The 14320-nt window shown below is 46.9% G+C and overlaps 1 protein-coding gene across 2 annotated transcripts; it reads right to left on the reverse strand.

Moving 5' to 3' along the window:
• Positions 1-238: 238 nt before the first annotated feature.
• Positions 239-8830, reverse strand: KLHL38 (kelch like family member 38). 2 transcript variants are annotated; one of them, XM_010972614.3, is made up of 4 exons: positions 8596-8830; positions 6548-7901; positions 2242-2347; positions 239-1357 (listed from the first exon to the last, which is right to left on the reverse strand). In XM_010972614.3, exons 1-4 carry the CDS (start codon positions 8679-8681, stop codon positions 1059-1061), a joined length of 1845 nt encoding a protein of 614 aa, XP_010970916.3. In that variant the 5' UTR covers positions 8682-8830; the 3' UTR covers positions 239-1058. The 2 variants fall into 2 exon arrangements, with proteins under 2 accessions (XP_010970916.3, XP_010970915.2); XM_010972613.3 differs by having other exon boundaries at positions 6548-8140; positions 8596-8829.
• Positions 8831-14320: the final 5490 nt, after the last annotated feature.

The following is a 14320-nucleotide window of genomic DNA, read 5'->3' on the forward strand; positions in this document are numbered from 1 at the left end:
CCAGGTGACTGTAATGTGCCACCAGCTTCAGCTAATTCCTGAGTTTGGGACTGAGCCAGTGTGGAAGGCACTTGGAGATAAAGGGGCCTTAGGGAAGGTCAGCCCTGGCACTGGGTGGGCCGTAACTGTTGTATCTCTGAAGGAATTTGTTGACTTTCCTCAGAACAGCAATTCTCCTAAAATTTACCAAAATGAAAATTTTGATTAATTATAGCTCCCCAGAGGCTGGAGAAAAACATCATTTGGCACTAGAAACAAGCTTTATTCTGGTGGTGCAGATAATTTTGCAGACACTAGATACTGAGTTTCACATACTCTTCTGGAATTCCAACACACTACATCCTAGAATGCAGAGAGACACAGTCACGGCCAATTGTTCGTGCTGCCGCCCGGACCAAGTGCTTCCAGGGACCCTGTTGGGGTCCTTCACCCTTTAGTTCTGAATTTCCATGATGATCTGGGCAGATGTGGTTTTTATTGCCCAGCATTTCTTGCTTTGGGGAACTTTTGTCCCATCATGTGCAGTTTGGATAGGTTGCCAATGACAATAGTTAACCCCACCTCTGCCTGTAGAGACATAATCCAGGAGAAGCCAACTAGAGTTGGACAACACAATCTCTGGAAACAGTGATTGGCTCAAGGAGGGGGGCGTGGAATTCAAAAAGGGCCAATCAGCATTATTTTGGGTGGAGGGGGAGTAAAATTCTTTCCTGAAGATGCCAAGCTGGAGAGGTTGGGTCTGGATTTATCAGTTGTCATTGTCCTCACACCGTGTGGATAAGGAAGCTTGTTTGTAGAATAAAGGCCAAGAGAGATGAGGTAGAGAAGGAGGGAGGGATGGAGGGGGAGCGAGAAAAGAGAGACAGAGAGAGACAGAGACAGAGAGACAGAGTTCTGTCAACAGTATGGTTGGTTCCAGGGCTCCAGGCTTTCAAACTCACTGGAACTTTCATTCCTGTGTGCTCTCCTTGTACCCTTTTAGGGTTAAGCTTTTTAGAGTTGGGTTCTGTCTCTTGCAACAAGAGCATCCTGACTAAGACAGAAGACCTCTCGGTTTCTCATGGACCCCAGGGAAAGGTGGAAGTGTGGGGGATGCATTGAAGAGTGAGGCAGGCGTGGTCAAAGAGCTTGTGAGGCAGCTGTCCCTGGGACGACCAGGTGTCCGTCTCGGGGTCATAGCAGTCAAAGGAGGCCGAGTCCTCGATGTTACAGTCCGTGGTCAGCCGCCGCCCGCCTGTCACGTACAGCTTGTTCCCCATCACTGTGGCCCCGTGGTGCATCCTCCGGTCTTTCATGTCTGCACATTTGGCAAACTTGTTGGACTGAGGGTCATAAGCAAGGATCCTCCTCGTGTAACCTGAAAACCAAATGGCAGATTGGCAAGGTCAACAATGCCTCTTTGGGACTGGAGGTCAGTGGTCTGGGATCTCTGCTATCGTCTAACCCTGAGGTTGGACTCTGAACTAAAGTGTAGACTGTTTCCATCACCTGCCCCAGCCTGTCTCGTGTGTGGCAGGGCTGGGGTTTGGACCTGGGTCTGTCTGACTCCAGTCTCTGCCTCTTAACGTGAAGTGAAGGCAGCACTTGTGTCATTCTGAGATGGAGAGCAGCCTCCTGATTCCAGTGGCCTTCTCAGCCTCGTTGGTTTTTTCATCTTTCTCATATGCTCATCCAAGAGTTAACAATGCAAGGAAGGAGCCTTTGGGAACTCAGAAGTGAGTACCCCACAACAGTCCTATCTGGGGGGTACTTTTAGGATCCCCATTTGACAGAGCAGCAAACGGAGGCACAAAGAGATTAATAATTTGCCTAAGAGTATACAGCCAGTAGGGGCAGAGTTAGGATGTGAACTCAGGTTTATCTGACCCCCAAACCAGCTCTGCTAACCCTGGCATACTGCAGTTACAGAGAAATGATCCTTAGTAGCTAATCTTATTTACAATAGCAAATGTGTTTTGATTATTTGCTCCAGGTCTGGGATGGTGCTAAGTGGTTTAAACATGTGAGCACATTTTATTGTCACAATTCTGTGACATAGGTATTATCTCACTCCTTGTTTGCAGATAAAATGGGAGAAACTTCTGGATGAGAAAGGAACTTTGTCAGGTTGTCCACACTCCCCTAGCTGGATGGTTGTGCTTTTAAAAAGACTGTCCTGCAGAACAACATCTATCAGTGACCCGTTTTCCATGGGAGATGCCAAGTTTGTGTCCAGTCTCCCGATCCTCTGTTCAAACTCACCTCCCACAATGACAATCCGCTCCCCAAGCACCACGGCAGGGGCACATACATTCTTGATCATTCTTGTCTCCATTTTGAACCACGTGTTTCTGGAAATGTGATAAACCTGAGGGGAGAAACGTAATCATGGTGCTGCGTTTTGAAACGATACATTTAAAAAAGATTTTTTTTAGTTGGAGTATAGTCAGTTAACAATGTTGTGTCAGTTTCTGGTGTACAGCATAATATTTCAGTCATACATATACATGCATATATTCCTTTTCATATTCTTTTTCATTTTTATTATATGTTACTACAAGATATTGAACATAGTTCTCTGTGCTGTACAATATGAGCTTGTTTAAAGTGATACATGTTCTTAAAAGATAGAAATAGCAATTAAGAGGGTGAACAAGCAGTGATTTCTTTTCCTTTTCACTTTGTCCCCTAGTCCTTAAAATGTAAATATATTACTATCAGCAAACAAAATATGATTAGATAACAGAAAGAAGAATGTTGCTAGAGACTGGCCTTTCTGAGACCAGCGGCTGTGTTTCTGTAGGATGGACCGAGAGTTGTGCATTTGTAGTGTGGGTTCGCTCACCGTGCTTGGAGCATTTCTTTCTTTCAGTGAGAAATGGAGCAACTTGCATATGCAGAAAACCAGTCATTTTTCAAACATTTTTATTTCTGGCTTGTGTTTAAATTTCTAAATGTTCCAGGGTATCTGAAAGGGTCTTACGGCCAAGAATAAATCTGGGGCTAAATGAGGAAGGTTTTTGAACAGTTCATGCCTGAAAGTCATTAAAATCATAGGAAAAAAGACCTCATGAGAACAGGAAGAAAGAGCAAAGAGGTGGGGGCAGCATTTCTTGGCTGTGGTCTGAAATAGAGAGCAAACCGTGATTCCTAGAACATATTCTCCTGTTAAATCCCTCAGTATAAAGTTTAAATGTCAAATGTAAATTAGTTCACTACTGAACTAAATTCAGTTCACAAAATTTAGCCCGAGAAATGTAGGATGGGCTTCATATAAGAAAAGAAGGAGCAAAAACATTCATTTACAGAAGAAAATCGTGCAGTATTCTTCCCTGGAAATGCTTTCTGCATAAAATATAATCACCACAGTGAAGGCCTTGTCTTTAATCATTTTACTAAATTTGATCTTCACAACTGTCTTATGGAGCAGGTACCGTTACTTCCCTCCATTTTTTCAGATTGGACCATTGAGGCTGAGAGAGGTTGAGCAACGCGCCTGAGGTCACCCAGGGAGAGTGAGCAGAGGAATCGGTCTGGCTGAGCCCAGAGTCCATACTTTCCTCCAGCCCGCTCATGGCTCTGCGCAGGGCCATGGACGTGTGGCTTCTCTTGATAGAAGCACTTGAGACTGAAAGTCTCTTGAAGTCTCTGTCAGTCCTGCAAGTTGGTGAAGCCTCGAGGAGGCCAAGAGCTAGAGACAGGGCCGACCACAACAGCTACCAAGCCTCATGGTGGCCAGTAGGTAGGTGACACGCTTTGGAAAGTAGGATCCTTGCAGGAAAAGCCAGCACTGGTTGCATTTTACTTGACTGAGTAATTGCCTCCTGGCTTTCTGCTCTCTGTCAGCTTTGAGGATGGTTTCAGAAACAGGTTAAATATTTGCTCACCATCCTCATGAAACCCCCAGAGAGACTGAGGCAAGGACAACAAAGAGTGGTCTTTGACCCGTGGAGGAAGTGATACTTTGTTATGGTAAAGGATTTGCTTAATGGCATCCTGCAGCAGAGGTAGGAAGAGGGCCAGCTAGAAATGCACACGTACACACACGGTTTGCACGATAACCTCACAGTCGTATAGTCCTTAAAAGAAAGCTTGCGTGCAGATAAACCATCCTGTGAAGAAATCTTTGAACCTATGCCTGAAAATCCAACCTACCCCATCCAGTAGCCCCAACCATTCATCTTGAACTTTTTTTTTTGAAATCGTATTTTTTGGAAATGGAAATTATACTCATTCAGATAGTACAATTTCCATGACAAAGCTAGTGGCCAAGAAGAGCTTCCAAATGAATACTGTTCCCGTTTTCCCCTTCTCACGAGTGCAGTGTACAAGGATTGCTCGCGTGTTCGTTGTTTTTTGGCTTTGCAAGGTTCTTGTTTGATTGTCCTATGCATTTCTTGACGAGCGAGCTTAAATGCTTTTTTGAGCTTTGTATTTATTCTAAGGAATTGATAACAATTTTGTTTTGTGAGGTTATCAGCGTATTTGTTGACTTTATTTCGAAAAATAGTTATTAAAAAAAGCAGGAGGGGCTCTAGCTTAAGGTAGAAGCACCTGTGCTGTGGCCAGAGCTTGGAGGGAACAGAACACGTTTCTCTTGGCTCAAGTAAATGAGGGGGATTTGGAGCAAATTTAAAATCTGCCTAGATGGTCAGGGAGGAGCTGAAAATATGGGCTGGAGAAGTGAAGGAAAGAAAAAAACAGGAAAAGAATAAAAACAGAGTTTGTCGCTTTTTTCCATCTCCACTGGCACCAACTTAGTCCAAGTGGCCACCATCCCTCTCCTGGATCTAGAGGTTCTAGAAGAACCTCCAACTCTCCTTCCTTCATCCACTCAGGCCTCTTCCAGTGCCTTCTCTGCAAGGCATCCAGAAGGAACTTCTGAACATGCAAATTTGACTGCTCCACCTACCCTGCCGCTCTCAGACCCAAACCCCAATTCCTTGACAAAGCCTGGAAAGCCCTGCCAGATCAGCCTCATCTCCACAAACCCATTCCCCAAGAATGTTCTAGAAGTTCCCTTGGAGGGGCTCAGGGGCAGCAGATTGGGTGGAGTGGGTCGCTCAGTGTGGCTTGGAAAGGGGGCTGGGGGAGATTATGTGGGGCCTAACCCCCCACTCCGCCTGGGTGCACAGCCTCTCTCCCCCTTCCTCCGTGCTGCAACTACACGGTCCTGCTGTTGCGTCCTCCAGGTGATGGGCTGTGCCCCCTTTCTACTTCAGGACCTTCGTGCAGGCTGTTCCCTCACCCAGGAACACCACCCCTTCCTCAGCGGAGGAGTCTTGACTCTGGCTTCAGATGGCAGACTCGTCTGCCCAGAGAAGCTTTCTGCCCCTCTCTGTCCACGTCAGGGCCCTCTGTCTGCCCCATGCTTCTTCCTTCTCTTTTACTCTTTATCCTCACCTGCCTTCTCTCGCCTCCTGCCTCTCCACTCAGGCAACTTAAACCAGCCTCACAGAGATCCCTCCAAAGTTCCCTGAACTCTCACCTACTCCCTGATTCCCTTGAGACTGGTTTAGGGCACCCCTATATTCTTAGAGCATCCCTCGATTCAGCACTGAATTGCAGTGGTCTTGCGAGCTCCTGGAGCTCATGCCTGGGTCCCCAGGGCCTTCACCATGGTTGGCATGCAGTGTAACTTCTCTAATGAATAGAGCAAATCTCAGGAGCCTCCTTGATTATCTTTGTCTTTTTTTGTTATTGTTGTTAATGGAGGTATTGGGGATTGAACCCAGGACCTTGGGTGCATGCTAAGCACACGCTCTACCACTGAGCTACACCCTCCCCATCCTTAATTTTCTTTAAAGAGAGGCTTGTTATTCAAGTTTTTATATCATTAGGTGAACTGCAGAGATTAGCAATTGCATAAAGTTGGAAAACACCTAATATTCTGAAATGTTGGTCTTTATTAATCACGCTTCTCAGAGGGCTTCTTAGTGAAATCAGCGCCTACCTATCATTTAAGGCAAGAGTTCCACAACCTGGCTGTGCCTGAGAATCTCCTGCAAACTTCTGTAAACAGTAAACGTCCAGACCCAACACTTAGAGATTTTGATTCAGCAGATCTAAGGGCAGGTTCCGGGGGATGTGGTTACAGACTATGGACTAATGCTTGAGAATCTTCTATTAAGGCCTTACTGACCTGGGTTTAAAGGATCTGCAATATTCCTACAGGACCTGACTATCCAGCATTTGGTGTGTTCTAGCTAGAACTTTTAGATGTCTCTGATATACCTTTGTATGTATTAATCTTACACAAAAAGAATTCATAAATGAATTAAATCTGGCTGATATTAAACTACCTTCTTTCCTTCTCTCCCTCCCTTCTTTTTCCTCCCCCTGCAAATTACAAGTGTGTATCATATGTATGTGTGTACGTACGTACGTATGTATCACATGTATGCGCATGCACATTTGCGTGTATTTGCATGTATGTGTCACGTGTATGCGTGTGCACGTGTATGTATGTAGGTATGCGTGTGTGTGTGTTTGTGTGTGTGTGCGTGTGTGTGTGTTTGTGTGTGTGTATATGTGTGTGTGTGTAGGCTTGGTGGGGAGGATCATTTACCTGGATAAGGCGCACAGGGTTCTGCATGATGTCCTCTCCCCCAAAAAGGTAGAGTCTTTGGTCTTTCACTGCGACCGCAGGGTGGAGGACCCCCACTGGCATGCTGGCCATGCTCTCCCAGACATTGCTGATGCTGTCATATCTCTCCATGGAGTCCATGACCTCGTGCCCTTCTCCAATGCCCCCAATGGAGAAGATGAAGTTCTTGTGGGCAGTGCTTCGGTGGGAGTAGCGGGCCACCAGCATGGGCTGCCCCAGCCTCCACTGATTGAGTTTCAGGGAGAAGATGTAGACGTTGTGACTGGGCACGCTCTTCCCTGCGCCCACAGCCATGCCTCCCAGCACGTAGATGCTGCGGTGCAAGGTGACGGCCGAGGCCTTGTACAGCCGGGCCGGGAGTTTGGCCAGGCTCTGCCACTGGCTGGTCTGTCCATTGTAGAGCAGAACATCCCTAGTGGTCTGCTGGTTGTCCTTCCTTCCACCCAAGAGGATGAGGAAATCTTGGTAAGAGCTTCTTGGGGGGACGTGCCACAGAGGGTGGAGGTCGGGGGCGCAGGTGGTGCTGTACAAAGAAAACATCTGCTTCTTGGCTGTCTCCAGGATGGTCTGGCAGTGGGGCGAGGACTGGAGGAGGGCATCGTTGGCAATGAAGTGATGGAAGAAGGCTGGGTGGACGTACTGAAGCCTGACCTGCTTGAACAGTTCCTGCATGTATCGTGTCCGGGTCTGGAGGTCATGCTTGACCCAAACCATGAGGGCTTCGAACACCTTCTCCTCCTCCCCACAGAGCCCATCGTCTCCCAGGTAATCTCGCAATTCCAAGGCACAGAGCTCCTTCAGGTCAGCCGATGCCACCACTTCTGGGAAATACACCAGGGCCACCTCCCTGGCTCTCTTCCTGAGGCTCTCACAGCTTAAGATTTCAGACAGTCTGATCAAGCCCAGGCAGTTGCTGGGGGTCAGCTGGCTCTGGAGGTAAGAGGAGCAGGCCTCGAACAGCTTGGGGTACTGCAGCAGGGAGGCGGCCTCCATCAAGGGCAGGACCGTGTCAGCTGTGATATGCACCTCGCCCGTGTACACGTACAGGACGATCCGCTCCAGAGTCGGGGAGTCAATGCCTTTCAGCTGGACTTTGGCCTCCCTGCTCTCTCGGAAGTTGCTGCAGAACATGGCCCTGAAGTAGGGGCTGCTGGAGGCCAGCACGTTGCGGTGACAGGGGACCTCCCAGGCCCCGGTGCAGATGCTCACGTCGGTCAGGATCCTGTTTTGCCTTAAGCTGTTGAGCTGCCTCAACAAGTCGGAGGAGAAGTCATGGTCTTTGAAGAGCAGTGCATCTGGCGACTCCTCGTCCATCCTACAAAGATGGGGAGAATTCACAAGAGGGAGCACGTGCTGGAGGGTTGAACTGTGGTGACTCCAAGATTTAGAGCATCTATGTCCATTCACTGAGATGCTCATGGGTATTGCCAAGAATATCGCTTTAGTGAAGGTTGGAAGGGGAGGCCACCTACACCTTAGACCTCACAGCTGACACCTCTCTGTGTGGTTACGATTGCTCTCAAAGGTACCAGGCAAACAGCATCTGCAGACAACCTAAGAAAAACAAAACAAAACAAAAGAAAAACCAGCAAAAGAAGGTGGCTGGATAAATTGGGCAATTTGAAGTTGGCAAATGGTCGCAGGCTGAGAGTTTAGCCTGAAGCAAGATGACAGTCTGTGCATTTGACCCGCAAAAGTCTGTGAACTTTTCTCCAGATTCTCAGCATATCTGTTTACTAAAGTAAACTCATCTAAACATCTTTCTGGGTGTTCATCATTCCCCAAGGATGTCGTTCTGGGGGCGTGGCCTTCTGGTGACTAGACAGAAATGAGGGACAAAAATGGACCTTTGCAGTGTTTTTGTTTTCAAACATGACTTCATGGAGTCTTTCGGGTTTGTTTTACAAAAGGGATAAATAGAAGGCAGAGACCACACAATACCTGGACAGGGTTTTTGGATGACCTCTGGCAGGCTCCCTGCAGAAGAATTAAACATTAGAGACATTTACCTTGTTTTGCTGCCGTGACATCCACCGATGGCTGCTCCGGTCGGTCCCTCCTGAGAGTTTCCACCTCTGGCTCCAAGTGAAACCATAAACCCAGGCCTTTCCTTCAGCTGGCAAATAATTTGTTCTGGGAGAATTCTGGATTTGTTTATGCTGAAGGCACTTTCACAGTTTTCTAGAGCTTTGTGAAAGGACTGCTGGGGAGGGAGACAGTGTATACATTCCAGAGCTAAGAATAGTTGCATATGTACTTTCCACTGTTATGACATGTGACTTTCCAGTTGCCTTTTGCAGCAACCCGAGGGCCTGCAGACCCGACGCATGCCCACATGCCTTGTTTCCTTGGCAAGTGTTTACATCGGCAGAAATAGATCTGGAGGAACAGCTTCTCTTAGAGAAGACTTTGCTGCCCACTTGGACACAACCCGAGTCCCTTGTCCTAAAAGTGCCTGGGAATTCTAGATGTCTGTAAACAGGTTGCCGTGACCTGGGAAGAGTCACTGAAGATAGTTCTGGGCAAGCTGAAGGTGGCAAATGGTCACAGGAAGCCAGAACGTGGGCCCAAGGGTGGCTGTTCAGTGGGTCTTTGTTTCCTACAGTCTGCTGGCAGGATTGATGGAGAGGGCTGTAAGGTGATGGTACCTGTGATGAAAGTTGTTTTTAATATTTTTGGAGCATCCCAGAGTTTTCAGACTTGGGAGAGACCAAAACTTTATTGATCCTCCTTATCACAGGAGCTTCTGTTTTAAGGTGGCAAGGGCAGAGCCCTGCTGACTGTTCTTCAGTTAGCATTTTATAGTTCAGGCTTGCTTTTCTGTTTTATTTTTGCATTTTCTCCTGTCAGGGAGGCTTGATCTAGAGGCAGGAGGCAAGGTATATTGCTCCAGGAAAAAAAGCGAGAGAGAGAGAGGAGGAGAAAGAGAGAAAGAGAGGAGGAAGAGGTGGAGGAGGACGATGGTGATGGAGTGGGAAGCAGCTGCCAAATGTAAGAATCAGAACCATGATGGGAGGCTATAGAACCACCAGGATGAACACAAGGGACCCCAGGTCTGTCCTGCCTCTGCCTCCAGCAGTGAATGGCAGGGAAGCCTGGCTTTCTCACCTTCTCCAATCTTGCTTGGACTATTGCAACAGCCTCCCATGCTCCTAGTCTCTCTCCCTCTAGTACATCCACCTTATCAGCACCAGAATAATCCTGGAGAAAGCAAACCAGAACCTGCCAGTCCCTGGCATCATGCCCTTCAATGGCTCCCCCTGTCTGCAGGAGAAAGTCCAGACTCTTTAGCAGGAAACAGAATGGTCTCCTGCCACTTCCCTGTCCCACTTATGATTTTTACTCTAGCTCCATCAGACAACTTGCAGATCTTTGTATGTATCTGGGCCCTGTTTGGGAGGTTTGGCTGGGCTGGCCTTTAGGGTACCACAGAGTATGGTGGGAGGGGGAGTGTCTCTCTTTCATACTTGCAAGTCATAGAGTGGATCACTCTCCAGAGTCCAGAAGATAAGGTCAGGAAAGCATATTCATCACATGTCATTGGGGCCAGAGGCCTGGAGGCCAGAATTAGGAGCAGAAGATCTGAGCCAAGGAGATCAGAGACCCTTGTAGGTACAGGCAAGAAGCTGGAGAGAGGAGCTGTTTGTACCGCTGTCAGAGGTGGTGACTGACTGTTCCTGTGCTTCTGAGCTCTGCTGAGGATAGAACGAGCGAGTAACCAAATTCCTTAAAGGGCCTGAGGTTCCTGTTTGCACTTCCAGGCCTTTGCATGTGCTCTTTCTTTTGCTGTTCTTTTCATTTTCACTCCTGAACTCCTATTCATCCTTCAAAACCTCATTTGTGTATCAGCATCTCTGAAAGTCTTCCTTGACCTCTCAGTACTTTTCTGTACTGTTTCCATTCCTTCGGCATACTTCTAATCGTACACGCCTCATATCCTCATTTCAATTATTATATTTTTTATTTATTTTGGGGGGAGGTAGTTAGGTTTATTTATTTATTTCTTAATGGAGATGCTGGGGATAGAACCGAGGATGTCATGCTTGCTAAGCAGGCACTTTAATGCTGAGCTATCCACTCCCCCTCTCAATTATGTTTACCTGTCTGTGTCCCTCTTGTTAGAATGGAAGTGTCTGGATAGCAAGAACCTTGTCTTAATTGTCTCTCTATCCCCAGCACCTAGCACAGTGCCTGACACACAGTGGGTGAATTATATATAGTTCCTGAATTGAGTATAACTGATGGAGACTAGGGAGAGAGAGGGAGCGCTGGTGGGTGGACTTCCTGCCCCCAGCCTGCTGTATGGGTTTAGCAGGGCTGCCGTGTACCGCTTGGTGCCTGTCCATTACACAGCAAGGCAGTTGGTGCTCTGGAGTGGCCCAGATGTCCCTCATTTTAATCACATCCAATAACATGATGAAGTGAAAAAGTAAAATAGCTGCTTTATACCACAGAGCAAGGGTTAAGTTCAAGGCTGAGACATGAACTGAGGTCTTCCCAACTCCAAAGCCAGTGCTTTAGTCCCTGGCCTCAGAGTTAGCACAAGGGAAAAATAACTTCCTTATTGCTTTGAAATGCCTGTATTATTTCTCTTCCAACCCGTGAGCCAGCCAACGGTTTGTTGTGAGGGCAGTAGGTAGGGATTGCTGAGAGTAAACTAACATGGTGCCACTCATGGGCAGGAATCTTGGAACTTCCCCTCCGTTCCCTAACTAGTTAGACCTTCTGGAATCCAGCCCTGTCAAGTTTTTAGACGAGTCCTGGGGTGTACTGTCAATGTCTTATCAACTTTGATAAATCCTTTGGATTCTAAAATTTAGAAAAAACAGGCCCCATTCCATTGGCCTGGCCTACTAGGAGAATTCTGGTTCTGCGTTAAACATCAGGAAAAGACACAAATAGAGTCTGAATGTTTACCTCAGAGCAAACACACACATATAACACTAAGCCCAATCCAGAAAGCTCATCTTCCACCCTCAAGTAACCCCAATCGGCTATTTTCAATTCATGAGTCTTTGTCTCCCCAAATTTTATGCTCTTTGTCTTAATTTTATGTTCTGACCTTCTCTGGGAGATGTCTTAGTTTAGGGTCTGAACCTATGGGAACCTAAGATAAATGAGAACATCCAGCTCCTTGCCCTACCTTTTGATGAATGTCAGTGTCATAAGGAGTCAAAAATCAGGCTTTGAGGGAATGAAGACTTGGGAGAACATTGGGCAAGTAACTTTTTTTTTTTTTTATTGAAGTATAATTGCTTTATAATATTATATTAGTTTCAGGTGTACTGCATAGTGATTCAGTATTTTTACAGATTATACTCCATTTAAAGGTATTACCAGATAATGGCTGTAATTCCCTGTGCTGTGCAATAGATCCTTGTTGCTTATCTATTTAATACATAGCAGTTTGTATCTCATACGCCTAATCTGCTCCTCCTCTTTCCCTCTCCCCTTTGGTAACCACTCTTTCAGACTCAGTTTCTCCATCTGTTAGATGGGGATAACCTTGTCACAGAGAAATAATGTATGGGGAACATCTTGTAAAGTGCTGGCACAGTGTAGGTGCACAGAAAATTGTGGTTGGTATTGTACTATTACTCTGAAAATAATCTCATGAGGTTCCGTTAGGTCCTGGGGTCCAGTTTTCAGCATCTAATTTGCTCTCCTGCTCACTCTGGCTGTTTCCTTTGCCTCTAGCAATTGCTCTGTTCCTCATTATCTGTTCAGCTTTCAGGAGTCTTGGATTCCAGTCCAGGCTCTGTCATGACAAGGCTGTGTGTCTTCAGACCAGTCACTTAACCTCTCTGTACTTTCTCTCCTGGCCACAAAGGTGTGGGCAGGTGACCTCTAAGCCCATCTCTTCCAGCTCACTCTGTGATTTGTGCCCTGAAAAGACCAGAGAGGGGATTGCTAAGGGGCCTCCTCAGAGCGTCTGCTAATCTTGGCCTGAAGCCAGAGGCTCTGGCCTCAGTGCCAGTCAAGCAGCCAGCTGCTGCTCCCTTGTAAATTCAGAAAGCCTTCAGCTTCCTCAGAGAGTTTCTCATTGATATTATAGGACACTTGGACTCAGGAGGCCTCAGTTTCTTTCCTGTCTGGGTGAGCTGGGCCTGGATTCCCGTGGAAGGGCAGTGCTGCTGGCTCAGATCAGCCGCAGGTCTGACGTTACAGTTAAGGAAGCCACACAGCGTGCTCCACTGCACGCATCGGGTCCTCCTAACACTCTCCGGGACAAGGCGTTACTTTCACACTAACTAGTGACCCGTGGCTGTGGCGGTTCCCAGGACCTGTGTTTCAAGAAGGGATGTACGTGCACAGCTCCTTGATCACTGGCAGATTGTCCTCTGCTGACATCAGAGCATCTCCGGTTCCCCACAGACTGCAGGTGGAAGGGAAAAATGAGGGCAGACAAATAAGGTCTAGGTGAACTGGATCATTAAAATCTGTAGGAAGGAATTTACCACTGACTATGTGATTTTAAAACCTTTCTGTATACCTGTCTATCGGTGTCTGTATCTATCTGGCTGGGTGTGTTTTTTAACCAGCTTGTGGAAAGCTGAACAAGGACTTTGTGCTCCAGACAATGGCCGAAAGGCGTCCTGCTCCTTGATTCTGGGGTTGCCATGATGACCGTCTTCTGAAAATTACAAGCCTAAGCTACTTTTACTAGGCCAGTAGTGCAAACGACTGTGTTCCCAGCTCTTCCTCCACCCTGCCCCACTGCCAGAAAATATCTCCATATTTTCTTTTCCCTGGGGAGGGCAAGGGGAGAAAAGGCCGACAGAAATGACATCAGCACTGCTGGAGGATTGTTGGTATAGAACCCGGCTGTCTGGCCCCCCTTCTCCCTACAAACCAAAGTCTGACCTCATACGTCATTTATGCCACAAATCAGCTTTCTGCGCTCTAAATCAAATTGGGAAGAAAGAAATAATATGATCAAGGATACATTCTCATTCTTCTGTTTTAGCACTGTGAGTCACAAAGAATAATACACTGCCTTGGCCTCTCTGTTCCCCAGGGTAGGCACCCCCTGATGAGGGGGTAGGAGTTTAGTCAAGAACATCACTTCCTCTGGGCCACAAAGGCATTGTTAGGGGGTTTGCTGCTGTGGTTATAGACGGTGGATGGCCTGCAGAGGGAGGTCTGTTGAGTTGAACTTTACTCCCTTAGAAGTAGAATTAATTAAGATCCCTAGGGAAAACGTGAATTGAGCAAGGTAAAGATCTAATTATCTAAGGGTCATTCCACTCGTCTGTCCATTTATCCATCCATCCATCCATCCACCCATCTATCCATCCATTCATCTAACCAGCATCCATCCATCATTCATCAATCTATCCATCATCCATCCATCTATCCATCATCCATCCATCTATCCATCATCCATCCATTTATTCATCCATCCATTCATCCAACCATCATCCATTCATCCTCTATCCACCCATCCATTCATCAATCCATCCATCATCCATTCATTCTTCTCTCCAACTATCATCCATTCATCACCAAGAGATGGGCAACTAACAGACTATACAGCTTGCCCTTGGAATAGCTAACTGTCCACTTAGGTGCCAATTTAATATACTTCTTACATCTACAGTTGGAGGGATGGCTGATTATTCTCCCCACTTCCTAGCTCTATTCCCAGGGTCTAGTGACATCCATGAAGTTTGGCCCTGCTGGATTGAGGTGTGATTTTATTCTCTCTTCAGTGCATCAAAAATTATAACCCCC

The sequence above is a fragment of the Camelus bactrianus genome, chromosome 25, assembly GCF_048773025.1.
Source record: "Camelus bactrianus isolate YW-2024 breed Bactrian camel chromosome 25, ASM4877302v1, whole genome shotgun sequence".
NCBI lineage: Eukaryota > Metazoa > Chordata > Mammalia > Artiodactyla > Camelidae > Camelus > Camelus bactrianus.

What these genes read in the sequence shown, in the direction of transcription:
- KLHL38 (XM_010972613.3), bottom strand. Translation starts at nt 8,005, where the DNA reads ATGAGCATCTCAGTGAATGGACATAGATGCTCTAAATCTTGGAGTCAC. An exon ending in ACCCTGTGCGCCTTATCCAG is followed by an intron (nt 2,348 to 6,547) that starts GTAAATGATCCT and finishes TTCTCCCCTCAG; the next exon opens with GTTTATCACATTTCCAGAAA. An exon ending in GCGGATTGTCATTGTGGGAG is followed by an intron (nt 1,358 to 2,241) that starts GTGAGTTTGAAC and finishes TTTGGTTTTCAG; the next exon opens with GTTACACGAGGAGGATCCTT.